This window comes from Haplochromis burtoni, unplaced genomic scaffold (assembly GCF_018398535.1).
Source record: "Haplochromis burtoni strain Fernald_Lab_line unplaced genomic scaffold, NCSU_Asbu1 Contig_308, whole genome shotgun sequence".
Lineage (NCBI taxonomy): Eukaryota > Metazoa > Chordata > Actinopteri > Cichliformes > Cichlidae > Haplochromis > Haplochromis burtoni.
In genome coordinates this window covers 145,969-172,684 of record NW_024582669.1, presented here as the reverse complement: position 1 = coordinate 172,684, position 26,716 = coordinate 145,969, and the positions used below count along the sequence as shown (strand labels likewise).

The 26,716-nt window shown below is 40.5% G+C and overlaps 2 protein-coding genes across 2 annotated transcripts in view; both read right to left on the bottom strand.

Annotated features, from left to right (window-relative positions):
• LOC102312683 (ras-related protein Rab-26) overlaps window positions 1-4,648 on the bottom strand; it is a 153,728-nt gene extending 149,080 nt beyond the window's left edge. Inside the window, exons 1-2 of the mRNA XM_005941767.3 lie at window positions 4,057-4,648; window positions 594-704 (exon numbers count right to left, since the gene is read on the bottom strand). Coding sequence (XP_005941829.3) covers window positions 594-704; window positions 4,057-4,233 — 288 coding nt within the window. The 5' untranslated portion in view covers window positions 4,234-4,648. The remainder of the gene's footprint in view (window positions 1-593; window positions 705-4,056) is intronic.
• Window positions 4,649-16,251: 11,603 nt separating this feature from the next.
• Window positions 16,252-26,716, bottom strand: part of lmf1 (lipase maturation factor 1) — a 21,682-nt gene continuing 11,217 nt past the window's right edge. Inside the window, exons 5-11 of the mRNA XM_005941764.3 lie at window positions 25,687-25,752; window positions 21,930-22,097; window positions 21,133-21,313; window positions 20,131-20,284; window positions 19,802-19,985; window positions 19,233-19,345; window positions 16,252-18,058 (exon numbers count right to left, since the gene is read on the bottom strand). Of these exons, the coding sequence (XP_005941826.1) occupies window positions 17,872-18,058; window positions 19,233-19,345; window positions 19,802-19,985; window positions 20,131-20,284; window positions 21,133-21,313; window positions 21,930-22,097; window positions 25,687-25,752 (1,053 nt within the window). The 3' untranslated portion in view covers window positions 16,252-17,871. The remainder of the gene's footprint in view (window positions 18,059-19,232; window positions 19,346-19,801; window positions 19,986-20,130; window positions 20,285-21,132; window positions 21,314-21,929; window positions 22,098-25,686; window positions 25,753-26,716) is intronic.

Here is a 26,716-nt window from a genome sequence, read left to right as displayed (position 1 = left end):
AGCTGCTTGCCCCAAGTATATTGTTCTGTCAAATTTTTAACTTATTATTATTATGTTAATTTATTCAAAATAGCCACAGCTGCTGTTTAGCAACCACAGATAGCACCTCCTGGTGGCTCTTAAAAAAAATTCAGGTTTAAGGTACTTGGGCATTGGCTTTTCAGACTTGGAGGCTTCATGCATATTTTATACTTCTGATACAGCTGTAAACCTTTACCGTACATGTGTTGGTGCAAAACAATTCCACTAATATGTTTCCTGTTTTGACTGCTGATCGACTTTTTGGAGGCAGCGAACATCTCTAGCATTTCAAAAATATCCCAAAGATTCGGAACCATATGTCCTCCATAAAAAAAATCTCTGGCACAACTCACACTGCAAACAGCTACAATTCTCAGAGACAGACTAAGTTTGAAAAATAGTGGGAAGAGATTTCCTTTGGATGGAAGCATCAGCCACAGCTTATGATATTCACATAGGGACTATAAAGATAGAATTTAAAATTTCTCAGTAACTTGACAAAGCGTACATTTGGCTGAAGAAGCAATGACGTCAACAGGCAGACACAATGTAGCCTATATGCTAATGCTTACCCTGAAATCAATGCCCACGGTGGAGATGAAGCTCCCAGCCAGAAAGGCTCCATCTTTGAAGCGAACCAGCAGACAAGTCTTTCCCACGCCTGAGTCCCCCACGAGCATCACCTGAGACAGAAGGTGACAATGTATTGGTTCATAAAATTTTAAACCTTGCGCGCGTGTGTGTGCATGTGTGTGAAGATGTTTAAGGTATATAAAAAAATACATAAACAAATACACTACACTGGGGAAAAGCAGCATGTACAGACCAATGGACATAAAACTGCTTATTTTATTATGTTTTACATATCACATTATATATAAATATATATACATTTTTTCTCTAATTCAGTGGTCTACTCTGATATTGGTGTTCATTTAAGTTTGATTTGTCGTGTTCAGAGGTGACATTTGGTACACTGAACTGTTACAAGTGGGAGTACCACATAAAGTCAAAGTGGAGCTGTGATTTTGGTCAGTCTACCATGGGAACAGTTGCTAATCAGGGTGCATTATTAATACCAGCTGCCACCCACATAATGAGAATTTAGATTTGCATATGCCCAATGTAGAATATCATTAGTCTTTTTCATCTCCATTTCATACTTTCAATTATGTATGTTCTGTGTCAATGCTGTGTCATTATTGATTATTCCTCAGCCAAGTTGAGAGCCAAGACAGAGGTACAGAGAGATTTACTTCAAACAGTCAAGATATGATTGTACTACAGACTAATTCAAGGGGTTTAACGACAAGTATAGCATCAAGATACATATTTATGAATTATTGCAGTTTGTCTTTTTTTGTCTTTCTGTTAGCTAAAGTATGTAAAAACCACTAAGTCAAATTTTGCGATGGAGATCTAGAGCTTTGACAAAAGTAAAAAACATTAAATGTTTGTGAGTATCCAGATCTGGCTCTTCCAGATTGTCACACGTAGTACTTGCTTCCAAGACTCCAGACGTTCTTGTGATTTGCAAAATAGGTTTTTAGTAATAGTTCTCTAGTTTTCTGATGGCTTTTCAAGCTTTTGCTGTTTTTTCGCTCACCTTCACTCCAGTCTTATACCATATGATTAATATTTTTTTAAGTTAAGCCACTTGACATATACCTATGAATCATTCATGCATAAAAAGGTACCTAACTCAAGGGATGAACCAGTGTTATGTGTACACATAACAGACATAATTAAGCAAAGAACCAATTGTCAAAAAAACACATAATTGATTTCAATGTCTTTAGCTGAATCCATAGAAAATGTTAAAGATAACACAGATTGACAGATATCAAATAGTATTTTAGCACCAACAAGAGGATTGCCAAAGAACTGAAAGTGTATCTTAGTATATCTTGGCTGAATGGGTGGAGGACAAAAGAAGAACCAAAACACATAAAACCCTACAGTAGCTGAACAGTATCTGGGAAACAGGAAGAAAAGGCTGGGTTATGTGAAATTACACACAAAATTGGACTGAAAATCGGTTACAGTAAGTCTTATAGAGAGATGGAAGGATCTCCTCTGACCATCCCCATGCATTCTGAGGACAGTTTGACAAAATAAGTCATCAAAGTGCATGGAGGAGGTCAGAGGAGAGGTAAAAAAGTGAGTACAGCCACTAAAACATGATGGAGGCTCAGCCAGTGGTGTTGGAAATCTTGTCAAAACTGATGGAATTACAAATGCAGATAAAAGTACTGTCTGATACTGATCCACCATGCAAGACCTACTAATTGGAAAATGCTTCATTTTTCAGCATAGCAGTAATGCCAAGTACACTGTCAATACACTAAAAGCAGAAAAACACAATGGAACACTAACAGTCATGGAAATATTGACTTTCAGGCTTACATTTATTTACATTTATTTATTTAAGTGTTAAGTTTGCACATTTCAATAAACTACTGCACCTATTTCCCATTTTCCTACCAAAATATAAACAAATGACGAGTGGCTCAAGACTTTTGCACTACCGTGTATTTAGAATTGCATATAGTATAGAAAAACAGAAAAGATATTTAGATTTTTAAATGATGAAAAAATGTCTTTCATTTATAAGCTATAACTCAAAAATATTCTTTTAGACACATAAAGTGGGCTACACACACACACACACACACACACACACAGCGTAGATGTAGCTTGCGAAAAGGGAAGAAGGAAGGGATGCAAAAGCTGCATTTTTTTAACAGCCAGCAGTGGGCGACACCCTGCAAAAAAACATCTGGGTGCACGGAAGTGTGTATGGCAAAAGAGTTTCCTGACGTCAGTAAAGAGTTTCCTGATAAGCTTATAAGCTCATCTGCTTGTTTCTACTTATAACAAGTGAAACTTAATGTTAGTTTTGTCAATTTGTGTGCCCATAAGTGTCCATGAACGACATTAAAGCAAAGTATGCCGTATCATGTGACTGACAATCACCTCCTATGAGCACCAGTCAATCACATCCACCTTTTCACTCCTCACATCTGGTTTCAAAACACCAAGATGGTGTTTTTTTTGGGGGGGGTTTACATTTTTTGTAAGGGAAACTAAAACAGTCCTTCATCCCTGATGGCATCTGCCTCCTGACACAGCTATCAGGACATATCAAACCTGAGCTTTACCATGAGATGGCAGTAGCACTTATTCTGTCAGCTCCACTCCTGTTAAACAAAAAGCACCGCTGCTCTCCTTCACTGCAGTTAATTTATCTCATTAATAATAGAAACCTCTCTCCATCATCATCAGCTCTTCCATGTTATTGCACCGGACAACATGTGTGCAGCAACACTTAATGTTTCTAAAGTTCAACGCTTGAAAGGAGACACCGGATGCACTAAGCAGCATTTCATGCATGTGCGAGCAGTTTGGAAGGTAAACATGAGGAAATCTCAAGCACAGAAGGAAAAACTGTCAAAAACACGACACTGAAAACAACATTTGTTTTCTTGCATAAGCACACAGCACACAGTTTTTGCATATGTTACGTATGTTTTTCTGCTTTAAAGCACCTTGAATGGCTTAAGAAGCCTGTTGAAACATAGATGACAAGGTGTATGATGTATATAGAGCTACTATCCAGCAGTCAAATGAGATGAGATGATAACTCAGAGAAACTAAACTAAAAGAAAATTCTGAAATAAAAATGAACACAATAGGAAATTATATTTCTTGGCCGAAACTAACTTCCATACACAGCCATGCCTGAAAACTACAAAAGTAGAAACAAAGTAGAAAGCCCACTATTTTAAGAAAAAGCCTGCTTTTCAGGGCAAATTAATCATCTTTAATCATCTTTAGATTCATGTCTGCAGACATTCACTGTGATTTGTCTGTAGAGTCATGCATTCTACTGGACACAAGCACACTTTTAACTAAGAACATAAGACACTTTTTTCCTTTAAAGAGGGACTTTTTAAAATTGGCTGATGCTAATTCGCTTCACTTCTCAGGTAAAGTCTCTATAAAACGAATACCCTACGCTAAGCTTGTGCTCACCTTGAAGGCGATGTCATAAAACTCTCCGCTGTTGCTGATGGATGGTCTGCTGGGATAGACCAGCCCGGAGGACGGAGCAGCAGCTGCGGTCAAACCTTTCCCCGTCCTCCCGCTGCTCGGAGATGCCTTGGGGCTCTTGGAGCTCCCTTTGCCTTTCGCTGTCTTCTTCCTGGACATGACTCTGACGACCTGCTCCACTTAAAAAAGGAAAAACGAGGAGGAGGAGAGTGTGAACTGGACACTTTTCTTTTCTCCTTTTTTGAGTTCTGATCGGGGTGCGTTGAGGTGAGGTAAGTTCACCTGTGCGTCAAAATCATGACTGTGCGTAAAGCCTAAATTGGCAAGTGACAACAAAACGGAAAAACTGTCCTTTAAATAGAGGCAGCTGTTGTCTCCGCGGTGCAGCTGGATGACTGTAAATCTGAGGTCTGCTCACAATGTAAACAGCACCCTCTCTCGCTCTCCCTCCCGCCTCTCTCTCCCGTTCTCTCGTAACGTGATGTTGGGAGCGGGAGAAGGCATGGTTCTGTGGAAAATCCACACCAAAACAAAAAATAAAGAGAAAATAAATCCACACACTTTCAAATTATGCAGCACAAAAGCAGTCTCGTTAAGCTAGAAAACAGATTTCTTATAGCTGATAATGCGGCACATGAAAGATACTTGATGAATGATTGGTCATTATTTTAAGGAAGGACGAGAGACTGGAATCAGTCTTTTTACGGGGTAATTCTGGAAGCTTTACAGTGTTGTTCACATCACTTGGCTTACACATCTTATTTAGGCTGTGGTTCCAAGTTTTTAATGCAAAAACAGACTGCACTAATGTTTTGGGTGTATTTCCTGTCTTAAAGGTCCAGCTTGCTTCTGGCACCGATTCAGACTTTCAGTTAGCTGTTAGTGCTGTGCCATACTGCAAATTTTGGTATGATGCGGGGCAAGTATACCGATACCAATTACCGATATTGATACGTTTAACGTTTAAAGGCAGATGAGAGCAGTGTGTCATGACTTATGAGCTGAATCATCATCAATTTGCAATTTCCAGTGACTACTAACTCACTGTGATTTTCACTTTTCCAATAATTAGTTTACACATCAAAACACATCTTTCAGCTTTTCATGTATTTTGAGCCTGGGTTTATTGGAGACCTGGAATGTAAATTAGTCTGTCTGGGTTAACTTCTGTTTTTTAAGTGTGCTACAGGCTATAAAGAAAATAGACAGTCAACACAAAACGGTTCTGACATTTTCCATAGTTTGAGGTATATATATTAATTTGCCAAGAATGAAAAAAAAAAATCAACGCAATTCAGTGGGCTACTTGCTCAACTTAGAGGATAAGTATCGATCCTATTCTGGTTTTATCAATCCGATACCAACACCACCATTGGTATCGATGCTATCAATATTTGGATCAAACCTCCTCTACTTGCTGTTCTGTGCAGACACTTTCAGATTCATGGCTTCGTATCTCCTGTGTCCAATACTACTGAGGCAGCTCCTCTTGGGTATAGTGCACAAGTCCAACAGCTGTTAAGCAGGCATATATGTGGGACTTCAGGTTGCCTGTGTTGTAAACAGTGTTGGTCAAGTTACTTGAAAAAAGTAATCAGTAACTAATTACTGATTACTTCCCCAAAAAAGTAATCCCGTTACTTTACTGATTACTTATTTTCAAAAGTAATTAATTACTTCGTTACTTAGTTACTTTTTAAAAACACGATTTACAACCTGAATAGGTGATAAAGCGATAGATCTTTCAGCCCAATTCTACTTTTTCTACATAATCCATCATACAAAATGTAATCAAATGGAAAAGTCTCTTTTTAAAACTTGTTTTATAGTTTTAATCTTTTAACTTTATGCATCAAGCAAAAATTAATTATATGCAACATTCTCTGACTTGAAAAATTTGTTTAACATTTAAACCTATTTTCTGCACATTCCAGCACATAAAATAATTTTTTTGTGTGTTACACTCACTCTTTCAAATAGATGCAAGTAAAACACAGCAGAAAATAAATAAAGTCAAAGACTAGCGGTCCTGTTGCTCTATTTTCACCTGTAAAGCAGGATGGTAGGCGGAGGTTTACCCTGGTGCAGGTGTGCCGCGCGTCAGTGTGAAGAATCCGCGAGTTTCTCTGTGAATTTCCCATTACGTCGTTGCGCACTCGGTGCTTGCTTGGAAGTTTAGGGGTTTTTTCGCTGTAAAAAGAAGTTTTCTTCCCACGCACAACGGACGCTAATGTTTTTGTCACTTTTTATGGAATCAAACTCAAAGTAAGGTCAGTACTTCCACGCTTTAAACGCTGCACGCTCATACTCTCTCCCACATCGATATATGATCCATTGTTGATCTGCACACAGCTGTTGTCACAACGCGCACTCGCTTACGTCACTGTCATGAGACATTCTCGCAAAAAATCACGGTTTTAGTAACGCAGTAACGCAGCGTTCCTACGGGAAAGTAACGGTAATCTAAGTTACTACGTTACTTGAAAAAAGTAATCGGATTACAGTAACGCGTTACTGCCCATCTCTGGTTGTAAAACAATTAGCTTGTTCTTTCACTGATGGACGTTTGGGATTTAGAGTGGCATTACAGCAGGAAAAAATGAAATGGTTATGCTAAACCCCATTAGCCAAATGAGTCATCAGTTTTTTGGGATGGTCAATATTTAACTAGAGCTTGGTACGGCCACACACATTTTTTATCTCAGGTGCCAAGCAGCAAAAAGGTGAATTGTTGACAAAACCATGCAGTCTAGGAGAGAGAAAAAAAAGGTGTGTTAGACATATTAAAATTAAGCAACAGTTTCCAAACACAAATAGCCCTGTGGGTCCTTGGGCAATGGTTTTTCATGGGCCCATAAGTAGTCTTATGCATGCATACAATACAATACACAAAACACTATAGAAAAGTCCAGTGTCCCAAACTGTCACCATGAATATAAATGTGCTACATCTGGGGAGTCCAAACCTTCATCCTAATGCAGAAATCTTAAACTCCTTTGCATCACAGGTCACATACACCCCATTTTTATCTTATGTCTGCACTAGAGGGAGGCAGATTGATCCAAACATTGATGTTGGTATTGGTATTAGACTGATACTTTGTTTCTATCCCCTAAGTTCAGTATGTAGCCAACTGAATTGTGATTTCCCCGAAATATTCTGCCTCAAAAGTATCAGAATTTGTACTGGTGTCTGAAACACTGGCCCTTTATTTACTTGGCATTGGAGCATAACAAAATTTACAGTATTGCACAGCACTAAACTGCACATTTAATCTCTGAATCATTTTAATATAAGATAAAGAAGCACAATTTCAACCATATGTTTCAGTTTTTCTACATGATAAAGAAATGCTGCTGTAGTAAATTAAAGGAATCTGTGAGCATGACTCTTTCGGATTAAATTGTAAGGAGTAAATGTGTAAAATTACAGAAATCTATAACCTAATTATCTTCGTGTATATGAATGGTCATAGGGGAGGTCTTTGTCAGTAGGGAAAAGCTTAAAAACTTAAGAAAATACAGTTAAATGTCCCAAATTTCTTTGAAATCAAACACTTCTGGTTGAAGCCACGTTTCTTAGGAAAACGCACAGGCTAACAGACTCATCAAGGACTGGAACATATTCTTGCTCCACATCTTGCAGAAGACTTACAATTAGAGTGCTGTCGACATGCATCTCGATCTAGGGTTGTTCTAATACTTATTAGTATTAGACCCAGATAGAAGTGGTAAAAAAAACACACAGCCCTGGGGGGATCCAATTGAGGATGACTGGACAGGGTTCCAATAGCCTAGACCCACAGGATCTGGTTGTTAAGAGGCCAGTGAGCCAACACTGTGCTAAAATCTATATTCAAATTAAATTAAAGGCTGTGTGCAAGAAGATGTGGCTGAATACAATTAAAACCAAGGGCGAAGTCAATAACGAGTAGATCTATGGTTCTTACATCTCTTATAGTGTCTCAGTACAGGATTTAAGAGTGCAGTCATGTCATCCTCTACAAACTGCAAGGCAGGATTGTTGAGCTTACATCGTGGGCCACATGCCGCCCACTTTAGACGTTACACATTCAATCCTATTTGATATAAGAAAAAGACGTGCAACTTCAACGGTGCGTCTCAGTTTTTACTCATGACAAAGAAATACTGCTCTAGCAAATTAGAAAAATCTGTCAACACAAATAAATAAATGTATAAAATTACAGAAAAGGTTCCGGCAGCTCACCGCCCAGGCTAATTCACAAAAAAACATCCCATTCTTTCACCCCACTGTGTACTTATTGTAAAAAAACTAAAACAAAAAAAAATAAACAAACCTGAAATATCTAGACTTTTTTTCTTCTTTAGTTGTTATTGTTTATCTTTTATTTAATTATTTTTATATTTCAAAACCAGTGGGCCAGATTTCAGTCTTTGCCAGACTGATTCTGGCCCCCAGGCCTTATTTTTGACACCCCTACATGTCACTTATTGTGTTTTCCAAGATACAAAGTGCTCTTCAACTGCAATGATTCAAAAGCTAACCAGGAGGTAATTGGCAGCACTTCTTGTGTTATATATAAATTATTAATTGCTTGATTCTTGAAGTAAAAATGTGAAAAATGCACTGATACCATTCTCCATCCGTTCTCGTGTGAAAATATCAGCATGTTAACCTGGTTTCAAGTAAAAGTAGCCATAATCTCAGTTGGCACCATAATATTGGCAGAAGCAGAAAAAATTGGTAATTTTTTATCAATGGATGTTGAGGACTTGTTGTTTTTGAACAAATAAATCAATGCAAGATGGTGCATGTTTGCCATGTTTGACGTTGATTTCAGAGCCCTCATAGGTTGTGCTGAAGATTTCTTCCTGTTAAAAGTGAGTTCTTCCTGCCCACTGTTGCCATGTTCTTGCTAACAGATCATAGTTTTGCTTTTTTTCTTCTGCAATATTACCTTAAATGCCTTAAGAAAACGGTTGTGAACTGGAACTAAATAACTATTACGTTAAACTTAGTATTTGGTTATCAATTTTTACACTCTATATTTTTGAGGAGGAACTCTCAATGCAATGCCAGTTCACACTTAGCATTCTGGGTTGTCTTATTTAAGACAAAAAAGGAATCTTATCTTTTCTTTTTTCATTGATTTTGCTCCTTTTTCCTTGAGCAGTGGATCATTAATGTTATCAATAAGAAAGAAGAAATAAGCTGAATTTCAGGAACTTGGTGGAGCCATGGAGCATAAGCAATGGCATAACCCCGTAACGTTTCACTGTAGATTCACTGACATTCATTAAAATTGCAATACAGGGTGCTGGCCTTGCTGGAGGATGTGCCGTCTAGTTCAACATATGATTTTGCAGCTGTGCACTCAGATTTGACCCAACCAATTATTGCTGTCTGCTTATATGTTGTGTGTGTGTGTGTGTGTGTGTGTGTAGGACAAAATCCCTGCCCTGCTCCCAGGAAGAGCTGAAGACAATACAGTAGCTACCGTGTTACAGAAAAAGACCACATGAGTCACTCCTTTATATTCAGGAGCTCCCTCCCTCATTGCAAGTAAACAGTCATTTTCCTACGTCTACTGTGACGACACACACCCTAAAAAGCATTTTATGTAAGGGTTAACAAAGGATGATGAGCTGCACTGGTGACTCATTTGCTGGGTTGCATACTGTATTTGATCGGTTTTGTTCATGGAAGACTTGCTGAGCATACTTTTCCAGTGCAGCCTAATTCAGCTACAAGCCTTCACACTGACAGCTTTCCAACAACTCTAAGCAATCACTGATGCATCTGCTGTGGGATTCATTCACTTCCTCTAGCCTGATTTTACCAGCAGGGAATTGAACTTGCAGCCCACACCCATTTTGGTCATATCTACTCTTTGAGTGCTGCTGCCACCTCCGCTTTAATATTATATCAGAGGACAACTGGGAATGTGCCAAACTGGAGCTGTGGAGAGTTATCAGACGCACCACCCTGCCGTGTTTTACACAATCAGGATGCACAGTGGATGTCTGTGTGATCCAGTGACCGATCTGTAAGTTAATAATCAAAGGCACATAAAACTGTAGGAAAGGCAGCGGAAGTGATTGTAGAGGGAGGTTGGAAACAAACGGAATGCAGATGCGTTTGATGAGCAGGCTATTAAAAGTATCCACGCTGTGTGAGCGTGGCATTGTCAGATCCGGTGAGTGAACCAACACAGACACACCCATCCACCACACACACTGATTTAAAGAGCTTGTTGAGTTGCTTACAGGTGCTTAAAAGTATTGTGTGGGAAAATCTCACTACTAGATGTCAGTAGATTACAGTCAGCTCAATTCTGTTTTCTTACACGGCCTCAGAAACATTGAATTTATATACCTGACAATGTCCATGGTTGGTCAGTGTGTTTCTACTTTGTGTAAAAAGAACAACATTTTTGAATACGCTATATTTCATCATATTTGAATAATAACAATACTGTAATAATGTATACTTTATTGATCCCCGTGGGAAAATTTCTCTCTGCATTTAACCCATTCACTCAGTGAGGCAGTGGGCATCCACCAATGTAGCGCCCGGGCAGCAGTTTGTAGGGACGGTACCTTGCTCAGGGGTACCTCGGGGCAGCCGTTCGGTGGATTCGAAAAAAAAACAAAAACCCTGATACATGTTAATTAAATGTTTTGCATTATTTTATGTTTCTACACCCAAGTCATCCTAACATTCTGGCCATCTGTAGTGAGTGTCAGTCTGCCGTTTACCTCAGCTTTGAATATGGCAGTTAATCATGTCTATTTACTCCGGAGGAGGCTGTAAAACACTGTGAAATGAGTCCAGTGCGAGTTGGTTATTTAGTGAAGCGATGACAGCGTTACTGAGGTGTATTGTTGATAATAGCTTTCCTGTCAGTCAGCTAACTGCTAACAGTTGGCTAACTTTCTCGACTTGGGCACTTATCAAATAAACTTTTCTACAATGTGAGAATGTAATCAAACTGTTTATCACATTCAAGCCATTAGCTGCTATAATGCTAGTTGTTGTTGTTAAGCTGGCTCATTGTCAGCTGCCCTGAGGCGCGGGGTGAGGGGTGAGGGGGAATCACATGTCAAATCTATGGACAGTAAGTCATTATGATAATATGGGAATAAATAAGCATGTTTATGCATGTTTTATGCAAGTACTTGATCTCTGACTTCAGGTCACGAGATAAGAGGTGAGGAGGAAGTTGATGAGGTGGAAAAGAGGGAGGAGAGATGATGAAAATATAAATATTCAAATGTCATATATAGTTTTAAAAAGCTATTTCTGATCTTTAGATTGAAGGCAACTTATCATGTGTGCTCTGTATATTGCTGGTCTCCAGCCACATACATAAAAGGCAGAATGGGAAGGTCAATTTCGGTCCTTGTATTCAAGATGGGTGAGCAACATGGCGGTATCCACAAACTGGCACCTGCTTTAATGAGAATGCATTAATTTCAAGGAAAGCATAATTACACACTAATTGATGTACATGAATTAGTTCAATGTTCTTTTTTTCTATTAGATAAACTTAAAAAATGACTGACTGACTGTCATGTCAGTGCATTTTGGAGCCTTTTGGACCTGAAGAGTTTGCTATTTGAGAAAGAAACGCCATAGATGTATTAAGCATGTAATTATGATATTTATAAACTTAACTAAACACTGAACTAAATGAAGAAATGTTTAAAATGGTTAAAAGGGAACATGGCTGAACACAGTCAGCTAGGCTATGTCAATATGTGCTGAGACTTGTAGCTAGCTACCAACCCCCACCCCTGCCCTACTGTTTAGGTTTTTTTTGTTTTTTTTTTCCCCCCATATAGTATAAAAGAGGCTTTTACAAAAAATTTCAAACCAAAACAATATGTGGTCTTATTATAAGAACACAACATGCAGCCACATTCATTCTGCATTAACCAGACGGCTGCTCCTCTGTTATGAACGGCTTCATTACATTAAATAAAAGGAAACACTGTTTAGTCGCGCACCTTTTTTATATCCAGCTTTTATTATTTAATGATGAAAATAATGAAAAATATGGGTCTACACAGGATACACAGTAGTCATAGTCAGTTCTCCAGGGAATGGTGCACCCTCCATCATCAGGAAGGGAAGCTATTATTTATCCATGAAGCAAGCAAGGTGGAAATTACTTTGTCAGCCACAGTGTATGTGTTCATTTTTCAAAAAAAATACACATCCACTTTGTCATGTACACCAAAACAAATCATTATTCCTGCTCTCTTTCTAAAAATTTTAAACAGATGATTTGTGGTACTTTACACAGCTGTTGGAGGGAAACATTGATGTTTATATTTAAACATCAGTACAGATACTGAAAAGGTAGCATAAAAGCAACTCTGAATAATATCTGTCATGTGAGGAGAATACAACGCCAAAGAATGTGTGTAAAAATCGCAGACACCCGGCAGTCTTTGATGAATCTCGAAACTTGTCATTAACAGATAAAAGGATTGCCATACCAACAAAAGGTCCTGAATAGCAGCGTAGCGCTCTCTCTCTCTCTCTCTCTCTCTCTCACACACACACACACACACACACACACGGTAGATTGATTCCCTTTGAGAAAAAATATTTGTGAAGCAGTGAATCTGGAAGAATGAAGCACAAAGACCTAATTACGCTGATAACATGGTGAACATCACCATCTAGAGGCCATTTATGTTACTACAGGTTATTTTCATTTGCATAGAAACATGTTTTCCCCACCTTCATCTCACATCTCTGATATCTACTCGTGTTATTAAGTAAATGCAATCACCTTGTATATAATTATAAGTCAAGCAGCCCTAAGAAATCGTGACTGTAACATAAAGACGTAACTCAGACCTTAGCGGATGCTGAACGCTCAGGCTGACAAATTAATGACCCACTAACACAGGCCAAAGCGGTTTCATCGCGGAATGGAGGAAAGATTTATTGGTTCAAATCCAGCTTGTTTTGTCCAATATTTTACCGTCAAGACTTTCAGAACTCTCCATATTTCACCGCAACCATAAACACGCTCCTCTGAAGTTTGTAAAGCGTATTTTCGATGGAGAATTAATCACATCGGTCACATCGTTTCACAAAACTCTGTGAGGCCTCCGGGTAATAAATGTGTTTCAGAGCTGAAGAATAATCAATAACCAACAGTTGTAGATCCAACCAGGAGCGGTCTTCATTTCAGAGCCAAAACAGGAAAAAAAAAAAAAAAAAAAAAGGAAAAATCATCACTCAACAAGATATTAGGCATTAATCTAAGTCCAAGTATGGTATTCAAGAAAATCCTGCGGTGATAAGGTACAGGGCTTCTACATAGCAACGAACAAATCATTGACAAAATGATCAATGAAACTTTATCATTCTTATTTGTTGACTGGTTGTCAGCAGTAGTTTTATACCTACTTTTGCAAAAAAAAAAAAAATTTGTGATATTTAACTGAGCGTAGCGGCAGTCCAGAAAATCAGACTCCTCCATTACTGGCAGATTATCTGATATTCCCAGTAAAAGTGTGAAAAGACAACCATTAAGGGACTTGAAACCTCAACCTTCTGACCGACAGTCAGGCCTCACAGTCAGACTGAATTGCTTTAATGGTAAATACACCAATGGATGAACTGGAGAACAACTAAGGGTTATTATCTTGCCCAATGACACCTGGAGATGGCACAGCTAGGGATCAAACCACCAACCTTCTGATCTGTAGATGCCCTGCTCCGCCGCTTTGCTATGGCTACCCTGTTTAAGCCACTTTAACCTGCCCACATTTTCTGCAAGCTACTTTGCAAACCACTTCTAACTTTTTTCAACAATATCGTCTGACTTAATGTCATGTCTGTCATTTATTTTTGTTTTATTGTTGTTTATTTCTGGTTTTAGGCCATAAAATGACTTAATTTTAGCACAAACATCCTTGTAAATCAGAATCAGAATCAGAATACTTTATTAATCCCTGGGGGAAATTATTTTTTGTTACAGTGCTCCATTTTAAACCAACATTAAGACAAGACAGACAATACACTAACTAAGAATAGTACAATATATACATATATACACATACATACTTCACTCATAAATAAATAGTTGGAAAAGAAACATGTGTAGTTGTAGCAGCAAACAGTGTGTTAAGTGGATGCGTTGTACAGGGAGATGGCCACAGGCAGGAAAGATTTCCTGTGTCGTTCAGTGGTGCTTTTGGTAATCTCAGTCTCTCACTGAACGTGCTCCTGTGACTGACCAGCATGTCATGGAGTGGGTGGGAGGTGTTATCCAACATAGTCTTTATCTTGGACAGCATCCGCCTCTCCGACACCACCTTGAGGGTGTCCAAGCTCCATCCCCACAACATTACTGGCCTTACGGATTAGTTTATTAAGTCTGTTGGCATCTGCGACCCTCAGCCTGCTCCCCCAGCATGCAACAGCATAGAGGATCGCACTGGCCACAACAGACTCATAGAAAATCCTCAGCATTTTCTGGCAGATGTTGAAGGACCTCAGTCGCCTCAAAAAATAGAGACGACTCTGGCCCTTCCTGTAAAGTGCTGTGGTGTTTTTAGCCCAGTCCAGTTTATTGTCAATGTGTACTCCAAGGTATTTATAGTCCTCCACAATGTCAACACTGACCCCCTGGATTGAAACAGGGGTCAAGTGTTTCCTGGTCTTCCTGAAGTCCACGATCAGTTCCTTGGTCTTTGCCACGTTGAGCTGCAGATGATTCTGCTCACACCACGTGACAAAGGAGTCGACCACAGCCCGGTACTCTGTCTCATCATCCCTGCTGATGCATCCAACCACCGCAGAGTCATCAGAAAACTTCTGAAGATGGCAGGTCTCTGTGCAGTGGCTGAAGTCTGTGGTGTAGAGGGTGAAGAGGAAGGGGGAGAGGACAGTCCCCTGTGGTGCCCCTGTGTTGCTGATCACCTTGTCAGACACACACTGTGGGAGACGTACATATTGTGGTCTTCCTGTCAGGTAATCAACAATCCAGGACACCAGAGAAGCATCCACCTGCATCGCTGCTAACTTATCACCCAGGAGGGTCGGCCTGATGGTGTTGAAAGCACTGGAAAAGTCAAAAAACATGACCCTCACAGTGCTCGCCGGCTGGTCCAGATGGGTGTAGACACGATTGAGCAGGTAGATGATGGCGTCCTCAGTTCCGAGACGAGGCTGATAAGCGAACTGAAGGGGATCCAGATGTGGTCTTACAATGGGTCGCAGCTGGTCCAGGATGAGCCTTTCCAGGGTCTTCATGATGTGGGAGGTCAGTGCCACGGGCCTGTAATCCTGGGGGCCACGGGACGTGGCGTCTTTGGTACAGGGACGAGGCATGATGTCTTCCACATCACTGGGACCCTCTGCAGACTCAGACTCAGCATAAACAGTTTATGAAAGACTCCACTCAGCTGGGGGGCACAGGTCTTGAGGACGCGGGGACTCACTCCGTCTGGTCCAGCAGACTTGCCTGAGTGAAGTCTCCTCATTTGCATCTCAACCTGGTATTGAGTGAAGGTGATGGGTGGGGGAGGGGTGTCAGGAACTCTCACAGGAGGCAACATGTGAAGAGAGAGGCTGGCACAGTGGTGTGGCTCTGGATTCCAGGCTGACTACAGGTGAGGTTGTGGGGGTGGGAGCAGACACTGTGGTGTCGAATCTATTGAAAAACAGATTCAACTCATTGGCTCTATTCTCACCTCCCTCAGCTCCCCTGCTGTTGGTTGGCCTGAATCCAGTGATTGTCTTCATGCCCCTCCACCCTCCACACCTAAATACAAGTTTAGTGACACAATAATTCATTAGGTAATGCCATAGATCTGTGCATCAACTTTACTGCCAAAGGACACTTGCGTGTAAAAGTTACTGGTAGCTTTTACATCACAGAATGAAATGACACGGCTGATTTCTTGGATGAGCACACAAGCTGTTTTACACCTGCCCAAGTTCAGTTTTAGCTGACACTGTTTTAACTGTAGACAAGCTACTAAAAGCAGACTCACATGATCTGGTGAACTGTACCCAGTGGAAGTATTCTAGCTTATTTCATAGTAACTGCTGTGTACAGATCAGCTGGATCGAGCAATATAAGCAAGTAGTGTGATCGCTAACTGTGAAAGTGATGCTTACTTGCTCCTGGACCCTTCAGCACAGTTTGAATACACAGTGGAGGGGTTGCAGTCATGGTTGGTACAACGCAACCATCAAATCAATTTATTTATATAGCACTTTTAAAAACAACAACTGTTGACCTGTACAATAAAATAATCAGATCAAATTAAAAAGGAAAGTAAAATAAAAGATAAGAAAATAATAAGAATAAAATAATGACAGACTCGTACAGAATTAAAAGCCAAAGAGTAAAAATGGGTCTTTAACCTCCTGAGACCCGAACTCTTTCATGGCATGCATTTTAAATTTCTCTTTGATATTTGAGCTGATTGGGACCTGATGAATTTAAAAATAAAGAATTACCAGATTTTTTTAAATTTATTTTTTTTACCCGATTTTTGTTTCTGAGAAAAATTAGATCCACACATGACGACATTTCGCTTTAAATTTCAATAGAACAGTTGCAGTATAATGTCCTCGTAAGTGGATATCAGGCCCTTGTAGAGAAAAACTTTGTATGTGATGTGGACGCCAGGTCCTAGGAGGTTAAACGAGTTTTAAAAGTATCCAGTGTTGCAGGTCCTGATATGTAAAGGCAGTTTATTCCACAGTTTCGCAGCAGTCACAGCAAAATACCCAATCTCCTGTTTTAATCCAGACCTGGGACAACCAGAAGCATTTGGGCCACAGACCTCAAAGATCTTGCCGGAGTATACCAATTTAAAAGATCAGAAAGATATATAGGAGCTAGTCCATGCAATGTTTTAAAAACAAGTGTCAAGATCTTAAAATCAATTCGAAACCTTACTGGCAGCCAGTGCAGCGAGACGAGTGTAGGGGATATGTGCTCTCTCTTCCACTTGCCAGTCAAAAGCCTTGCCGCAGCATTTCGAACCAGCTTTAGCCGGCCAATAGATGACGAAGTAACACCAGAGTAAAGGCTGTTGCAGAAGTCGAGGCGAGATGAAATAAAGGCATGGATTGCTTTCACAAAGTCTCTGAAGCAGAGAAATGGCTTTGCCTTTGCAAGTAAGCGGAGGTGAAAGAAGCTGGTCTTGATCACATTATTTATCTGTTTATTGAATGTTTAATTACTATCAAAAATCACACCTAAATTCCTCGCAAACGGTTTTTTATAATTTTCTAAGGGGCCGAGGTCGTAATGGTCACTAGGGCCGAAGACAATGATCTCAGGTTTCTGTTCATTTAGATTGAGAAGATTTAGAGTCATCCATATCTTAACATCTTCCAGACAATCGAACAATCTCTTCAGAGGGTTCACAGATTTGCGTTTCAGTGGGAGGTAGATCTGTGAATCATCTGCATAACAGTGAAAGGAGATACCATGTCTTATATGAGTACGTCTTTAGTGACACAAATGACCAAACTATCTAAAAGACTGTCGGAACAGACACAAATATGGTGGGACATCTCTCTGCATGAACCAAACACACAAGAAAAAGCAGGAAAGCTGATCATTACATATGTGTAGATCCCTTTTAATATAGAAACTGCACTCATTCAGATATACAAAGGCGAGCAACTTCCCACCTTTAATTGAAAGCTTTACAAAAACCCTCACATCATGTGGGAATAAATGTGTGGATGCTCGATATCAATGAAAAAGTTCTTCATGAAATCGAATCCCACCCTTCTTCACAGTGAGTTTCAGAGCTCACGGCTTTACTTTCTGTTCTGCTGTAAATGCGGGTGGGGCCAGTTCCTGGATTGGAAGTAGCCCCTGAGTCCTTCCAGGTTCACAGGAGGGAAGTAAGCTCCGATGCGTTTCCTCAGCCACCACTTGCCCTGTGCTGCGCTGGCACTGCCTGGCTGGCTGAACTTGTACCTGAAATGTTCTCCCCGAACCCACCTGCAAGGAAGAAGAGCCCAAAACTGCGTTCACATGAAGTAATGATTTTTATCGTCAGCATACATTCTTCAGGGCTTATAATACTGTGTCTACCAACAACAGTGAGTTTGTTAGGTTTGTTTTGCTCAGAGCAAAAGGTAAGGAATCTTAGAAAACAATACTGAAATATTGATTTTTTCATCGCTTTTTTTTTAAGATAAACTCATGTTTTGCAAAATAAAATAAAATAAAATGTATGTGATGGAGGGAAATTGAGATCATTTTTGGATTCAGCACCCTAAAAAAGATAAAATTTACCAAAAATATTCCATGCAGCTGAAAAAGCTTTTTTTGCAGACCTGTGTTATCAATCACAAGTCAATGAGCAGTCCTCCTGTCAATCCTCACATCTGCTTTTAAAACACTGAGATGGTGACATTGAAAATAGTCCAGTTTATTTATATAGCACATTTAAAAACAACAGACACTGACCAAAGAACTTGTTGTACAACACACAACACAAATCACCAAAAAACATTACAAATGATTTAAGAATGACAGAAAAAAGTTTCAGCTGCAACAACAGAACTTAACTAATCACTGTGTAACGACAAAGTGCGTGTTGTCCATCTTTTATATACAGTATGGGTAGGACCATGATGGTCATACCAGCATGTTGTGCCGCTGGTGTTCATGCACGTTAAAACACTGAGGAACAATGTAGTGTTTGTTATTAGACGATTCCACTGCCTGAAAAAGATCTGCCCGGTTAGCTAGTTACTTAGCATGCCTCAACTAGCTAGTTATGTGATGGCCTATCCTTCCACTGCTGGCTAAAAATGGTTTGGTGATGATAGAGACCAGTGCAGGTGAACATTGTAAACATAATACACACTTTTCCTTGATGGTTGTGTTACAACTCTAAAGGTTGTGTGCGTGTGAGTTGCTCTCTTCTTCCTGTGAAGCGCTACTGAAGCAACTCCACTCAGCAATCAGCAGTGGAAGTACTTAAGCTGAGGAGCAGGAGTCAGCTCCACAGAGCCATTGTGGTGGCTCACAGCTGTGTGAATGAGTGTGGTTTTGGACTTATCCCTTTTCTTTTACCAGCGTCTAAGTTTAGCTGTAGCTTTCTGAGGACTTTCCCAAACTTAACGGGAATGTTTTGGTGAGGCTGGTGTAGACTGTGTGCGTTTACCTGGGTGAGTCTCTGCCTTGGAACGGGTTGTGGTCGAGAAGTGAGAGGACTGTGCTGTCGTTGGACAGCAGGCGTCCTGCTATGTGGATCACCCACTCACTCTGCTCGTAGGTCTGATCGAACAGATGGAGACAATGTGTTAGAAACTGAAATAAACACAGGAGAAGGAGACGGAAAGAAGAGAGGACGAGGAAGAGACAGAAATCAGGAGAGAGGAGAATTTTAACGAGTCACACTGGGAATCAAATAAGTGAGAAAGAGGAGGCAAGGGAATTTAATGTGTGTTTGTGAGAGAGAAAAAAGGGAAATAATGAGCAGATACAGGGAGACAGAAACACACAAATGAAGCCTGAAGGGCAAACACGACAGTTCTGGCTTGATTTAAAACAAGCGTGCAGCAATATCGTGGAAACACTGCCCCCCGGTGTTGGAAATGGGGTACTAAAGCTTTTTCACATTGATTACATTTAGATATAGACAGCCATAATAGCAACAATAATATTAATACATTCAGACTCTTTATCAACATTAGGATGATAAATAAAAAAAATGCTGTAGTGAGGTTTCACCTGGAAGGCAGCGAACCACATGAGCCAGTCCAGTCGATAGTGGTACGGCGAGAGGAGGCACGGCCGCCGGTACACGTCCCCCGGCTTGCACATGAACTGGTACTCCTCCCACAATGCTTCAGGGTCCTTGGGATCTGGGCTCAGAGTGCCCTGGAAAATCACCTCAGTACGTTCCTTAGTGATGCTGAACAGAAGGAGAGGAAACATTAAATAAAACGAATAAAAGGATCACATTTTTAAAATTTCACTAATTTCTTTAGTATGCAAAAATCTTAATTTGCAATATGTCTGCTAATATATGCGTTTCCTCTCGGATCCTCTGGCTGTACCTGCCAAACGCTCCGTACGTGTTGACAATGCGCAGCGGGTCAAAGGATGTGTTCATCACCTGCCTGGAACTCAGCAGGTTCATCACCACAGGGATGCTCAGGCAGCCAATCAGAATGCCCAAAGATATGTTAACCACCCGACGAATCAACATACCTGACACAGACAGACACACAAACAAACAAACAACTTCTAAATGCATCTTAATGTTCTGTCACTGGATAGAGCCCACTGCTTTCTCCGTCATCTGCTCCATTTCAGCTAAATATGAAACTGCACATGCATGTTGTCGCTCCTGTTTAGCCAAAAAAAACGTGTATTCACCCCAAACCTGTACCTGAAGCCGAGGAAAACTGCACCTTAAATCAAGGTGACACATTTATTAGTGTCTGGCCTGGAGCAGTGGAGGTTGGCATTAACGAGTGAGCCGGCGTGTTTGCATGTGTTTGTGATCAGTGAAACAATTTCTTAGTAAAAAAGGTGTGGACGATGTGTGCCGGGGTAGCTGGTCCTGGCAAACATTTGCTAAGTCTGCATCAGTTCCTTCCTACCTTTCTGCCTGGCCCAACACATGTTAAACACATCAGGCTACCCACAATCATTTCTCACCAGGACCAACTTTCTGGCTCTGCTCAAATGATTCAAATAGGCCCACACTCCAGGTACCAGGTTATTTCATATTTGCTATGCTACAGTGAAGCAAAGACACTAATAGGTCCAGTGGGACCAATTAGAGTGGGGCCACTCTCACACTTTTACCACAGTTTCAGCAGTCTGTATTGTAAAAATGTAAGTGGCGTTACTTTAAATTCCAACAAACTTGATGTCATTCTTTTCCCAGCTACTCAGCTCTCCAAGTGCTAATCCTTTTTATTCCCATAATTCCTTCTCTAGCACAACCAGATGCTATGCAGCCTTGTCAGTCTGTACTGCTGAATACCAACATTTCAAATTCATAAGTAGACAACAATATCCTGCGTTTGCACAGTTTGGGATGTGCATACCTTTGGTAGGTGCTGGGGTGCGTCCAGCTACATCCTCACTCTGTATCTCCAGCACTGCTTCCTTGGCTCCAGCCCCAGAGCGAAACAAGAAGCCCAGCGATGCATCGTCAAAGCAGGCCAAACTGGGAACGATGGTGAGCCAGTTCAGAAAGCTAAGGTTCCCGCTCACTATCAAAACCACCTGCAGCCCAAAATAATGGGACAGAGAGAAGGCACAGTGAGGAGAGATGATGCAGCAGTGTTTCAGCACCAATTAAAAAGCTGGAAAACATGTTTTTATTAAAGAAATGAACGACCCAATGAGCTCTAACAAAATGAAGGGCAGCACCAATACCTCAAAATCCTGTTTGTTTTTCGTGTTCACTTCGTGTAGGCTACCAGGGAGCCTACCACAGGCTATACATGAGGCACAGATTCAGTTTAAGTGTACAGTAATGGATAACATAGCTAAATGCAATTAAACATCCCAACATTAAAGCCATTAACTTTCAGAGTTCAAAGAGTAAGGGGACTTTCAAGGAATGAAAAATAAAATGACATAAAATCTATCTGAGCAGCCCGCCTTGGTTAAACCTGTGTGTGTGCAAACACTGAACAGGAACAGTGTTTCCAAAACAGAGCCAACAACATCACATCAGTAGGTGCATTTATATTTCATTATTGTTTGACTTTTCCCCTCTTAATCATTACTAACTTGGCACCACCGTTAAGATCGTTATCTCAGTTGCCATAAACATCAATCATCATTCAGCCTTTGCTCTCATTGCTCTCTGTGGCTTGTGAACAGTGTAAATTACCTGGAAAAGGATCTGGATTGCTCCATTAACCATACACATCCGCCTGCCCAGGAAAGTGAAGAACGGGACGATGAGTTCGACAAAGTGGTTCGACAAGGTCTCAAAGCGATGGAACCACCACGGAGAGCGGTGAATGTAGTATGACATGGGATTGGGAACTGGTTGGGTCTGCACAGAGAAAAAACTCAAGGTCAAAGTGATAAGTGCCACGGTAACATCTCATCTTTAATGAATGGATTCCTCCCTGAAGTTCTGCAAAGTTTTTCTGATCTGCAAACATTTTCCAAACACTGTCTGCTCACAGCTTAAGATGGAAGTTTTTCAGATTTACTTTGGCAATAACTGTCTGAGATGGGATGAAAATTAATTTATAGTGTCACACCTTGAGGGAAACATTTCCATGTCTAAATAAAGATGGAAACCTATTTAAATAGCAGCAACCACACCTATGCACCCCCCCAAAAAAAAAAAAAAAAAACCCCAGAGGATTCATACAGACTGGTAAATTATGCGTGCATGAGCTGGTTGCTATGTAAAAGCTGAATATGCAAACTGCTACAGGGAGTGAAAAATAAATATAGCACAGGAATAGGCGTAGGAAAAATGAAAACAAGACAGTTGGCATCCTAACCCAAACCTTTATTGTTTTTATGTTGCAGAAAATTGGGGTTATTAAACTTGCAGCTTACTGAAACACCCCTGGAAGACCAAGGGCAAGGGGCCTGCGACCTCAGACAGCCAAACAACCCCACAGGACTTGGAAACCAGCATTATTACAACAAACATACAGAGGCAAACAAAACAGCAACTATGCTGAAACACAGCTACACAGCCCCCCGAGAGTCAGGACAGGAGGAGATCTGCAGCTCCTCTGCTCATCTGAAAGGGAGCACTGTGTCCGAGGGGTTAATAAGGTTCACCTGGCACCACTGGCTTCCGGTCCTATGTGTGTGCGTGTGTGTCTACATTACGGCATAGGCTGCTAACTGTTGAAATTGGACCAGGAAAGGGAAAGTGACCCAGCGTGGAATAAGCTCCACATTATACCTGACAAATCATCCTACAAACTCATTTTCTGGTACACTAACCTTAAATAACTGTCATGTAGCTAAAGAATTGCCTCCGCAGGCATCTATAGTTTTTTTTAATAATTCAAGCAAGATACAGTGACCACAGTAGCTGAGGCTACAAACAAAGCTACATACAGCTACACAACAGTCACAAGCTCTGAGAACTGAACCAGCGCTGTCATGCATCATTACAGTTAAAATAAGACGGCCATTTCCACTTGTGGTCATTTCTAATTGGTATAGTTTATATAGATATGTTTCAAAACCTGATGAGAGAGCAGCAGCACAACCGCCATCGCAGAAGAGACCAGACTTCAATGACAGCAAGTCATGTCAAGTGGGCTGCAAAGGAGCTTCCAGCTGAAATGAAAGTGTGAGCAGGCTGAAGCAGTTTCAGCAGTGTGCTGCATACGAGACACGCCAATTGGATGTGAGATGTTTGACTTCATCACTTACCTGAACTAACAAATCAGCAAGTGCCAGTACCAGTCTCAGGAGAGACTGGTACTGGCACCCACTCGCCAGTACCAGTCTCTCCTGAGCGTTACTAGAGGCAGATTGACCCCTATACACTCACAGTCATTATAAAAGTTGTTTTCACCCTTCAAAACAATTAAAAAAAAAAAAAAAAGCTTTTTATAATCCATGCAGCTGGAGTTAGGGGGACCCTTTCAGCCAGATATTGGCGACAACCAAAGCAGTCAGACTGAAGCATCAGAACTGTCAGTGGAGCTAATGCTAGCCTCAGTTTAAAATAAGCTACCACACCAGACTAATTAAACCTGGAGCTGTTTAAAGCTTGTGTTTATTGTTTGTGTGTACTGAACTTAGCAAAGCAGAATTTCACTTTGAATTTAACAGTTCAGAGATTTTAAACATCATCTACCTTCGATTGCTCAAATTGGTCAACATCTGGCTCACATTGTTCTAGCTGTAACAGCTGTGTGCCCCTAATACTACTGAGCACACTGAAAAGCAACACTTTAACCAACAGATCAGTTCAACTTTAACTATTTTTACATTTTACAAGTTTAAATGAAGGTATCAAAAGGAAGAGGGAAAAAAAAACAACCCATCTTTCTGGTAACAACAAGGTCATTTAGGGGAGTTTTCTTTATGATGTAATGGTAATCACATGACATGAACAGAGAGTATAATTATTTCATACACTGAACATGGGGAGAATTAACTGATGTTATTTTTTTCAATGTACAGGACATTTGATCAATTTAGTTGAGGTTAAGACAGTTCAACATTTTCGATACACATGAAATTGTGAAATTTGTACAGTGGACAATATTTGGCCTCACAAACTCTGCTGCCCTGTATGGCAATGAATGCTAAAACTGTGGGAAAATCTAGGAAAATTTTATAAGGAAGAGTCAAAGAAAGAAAGAAGGAAAAGCCATAATTAGAAAGGATAAAAATGTAAGCGCTTTATACTTCCACATTATAATCCTACACATCACTAGCTATCAACTCCATGGAAGCCTGTGTGTTACAACCTAACCTCCCTTCCTATTGTATTTTCGGCTGGGTGAATATCTATGAAGTATTCTTGATGTATCCCGTCTCATAGGAGCCAGAATATTCCTGTCTATGTTAATTACAGAAGACAGAAGAAGGTCCTCCTCCCTCTGTGGCCCGCTAACATCGAGCAGTGCTGGTTAGAGCGGTCGAGTGTCCCACCGAGGGAAAAACAAACACTGGATTTGCACAACCTCACACTCAGTGTAAGAGTTTGATTTATTGAATCCCACAACAGCGGTTTCTGTAATGTGCTGCCCTGCTGTGGTTAGCCTGATGTGAGTTTGTTGCAGCTTTGTCATCATCCAGGAGACGAAGCCAAGGTTCACTGTTTTTATATATCAATCAGACTGAGACGTTCAGACTGCTGAAGAAAACGGGCTTTTGGGAAATTTAAAAGCGACTCTGGTTTTGCTGGACACTTGTAATATGATAGCTTAGGTGAAATCTTTGGTTGTAGGAGGTCGTTACTGCAGTGGCTCCTGCACTGTACTCAGAACGCAAGCAAACGTGGGATTTTAATCTGTGTTCTGCACAGAACATGTTTAACAAACTTCCTAGAACCACCAAGGGGTTCTAGTGTGAAGGAAACAAGTGTGAACAGCTCCCGGCCCAACCTGTGAGGATTGAAGGCCCTTTGAAACCCATTCGTGTCTTTTGTTTGTGCGCATTCTGCTGTGACGTACCTTCACACAGCCAATAGAAACGAAGCGCATGCTGCGCTAAGTTCAGCCACACGATGAAGGAAAACATTCATATGCATATATAGGGACTTCCAAAGCCTTTCCAATGGCTCTGAGGACCTCGGGGGCAAAGACGTCTTGTGTAAACGACACACTCTTCACTACTCGGGATAGTTACAAAGATTAAGTCTTTATGAATAAGCGATACATCTTTTTAATTAAACATAATACGTCACAAACTCTCTAGAGGATATAAAGTCAGAGAGATACATGTTTGGAAGTGACAAGAAGCAGGCGCATGTAGTACACGTAGAGCAGCTGCAATTTTTGGGTCCTTCACTCTAGTTAGGGTGAGTGTAGCGCACGCCGTGTCAAATGTCAAAGGGCCTTGAGGCTGCACTGTGCATTTACAACAACAGAACACTGAGAACCAGGAAGCTGGACATGCAGGGAGTACATTAAATGCAACATACGCACCTCATAGTGATAGTCCATGCAGGTGAGGTCTCTCCAGCATTTGTCTCCTCTGATTTTTATAAGACCCTGAAAAGACAAAACATAAAACTTGTGCTACATCAACCTCAGTATACTTCAAACTTCACAGCAGCAAGCACTTCTGCGTTTAGCTGGACTTAATGGATGTCAGCACATGACAACTAAAAATCTGTCTCAAAAGGAAATGGTTCAACATGAACCAGTTAATAATAACGCCGTTGGAGAGTTATAATAAATAATAACATCAAATTTACATATTCATATATATGTAATGTGTATAAAACATGCTAGTGGCTCTGTAAAACTGGGCATTGGCTCAGCCTTTGACCTAAACGCCAAGTTTAACTTGCTGCTGCCATTAAATTCAAAGTGACTATTTCCTTAATGTTCCACTGGGAATTAAATTTGGGTTTCTGAGACTGTTTTCTATTCACATGTTACAATTGGGGTTGTTAATATAGTAATTTTTTTGGTTCCAAAAATCCACAATGGCGACAGCAATAAATAAAGCTGAGGCTTCAAAACAAAGACATTCACTGCAGTTTTATCAATCTTTCAGTCTATTATCAGGGCACCATGATAATACCAATGCTTTAAAATCTCAATCAAAAGAACAAAAATATGAATCTTACAGTGGAAAATTTAAGGCATCACCAAAATCATACTCATCCGGTGTATGTTCAGAGCCTAAATAAACCAAATGCTTTATGGAGAAGAAATTCATTAACATGCTACCCTCTAACAAACAGGATAGCATGTAGCCATATCTAAGAAGTGACAAGATACTTAAGCCCCTCAGTGGCTGACACACTTTAAGCACAACAAGAGACACAATACAAAGTGGGGATCCACCACCAAAGATCAAATCTGACACAACAAATCTAATTTGCTTGTCGTCTGAAAACATCATTAGCTTTTCTGACCTTCTCTACTCAATAGCAGCTCACAGTTGTGCAGCCCTGTTGTGCTAATGCCTCAAATTGGGAAGAAGCCCTCAGAAGATTCAGTTATA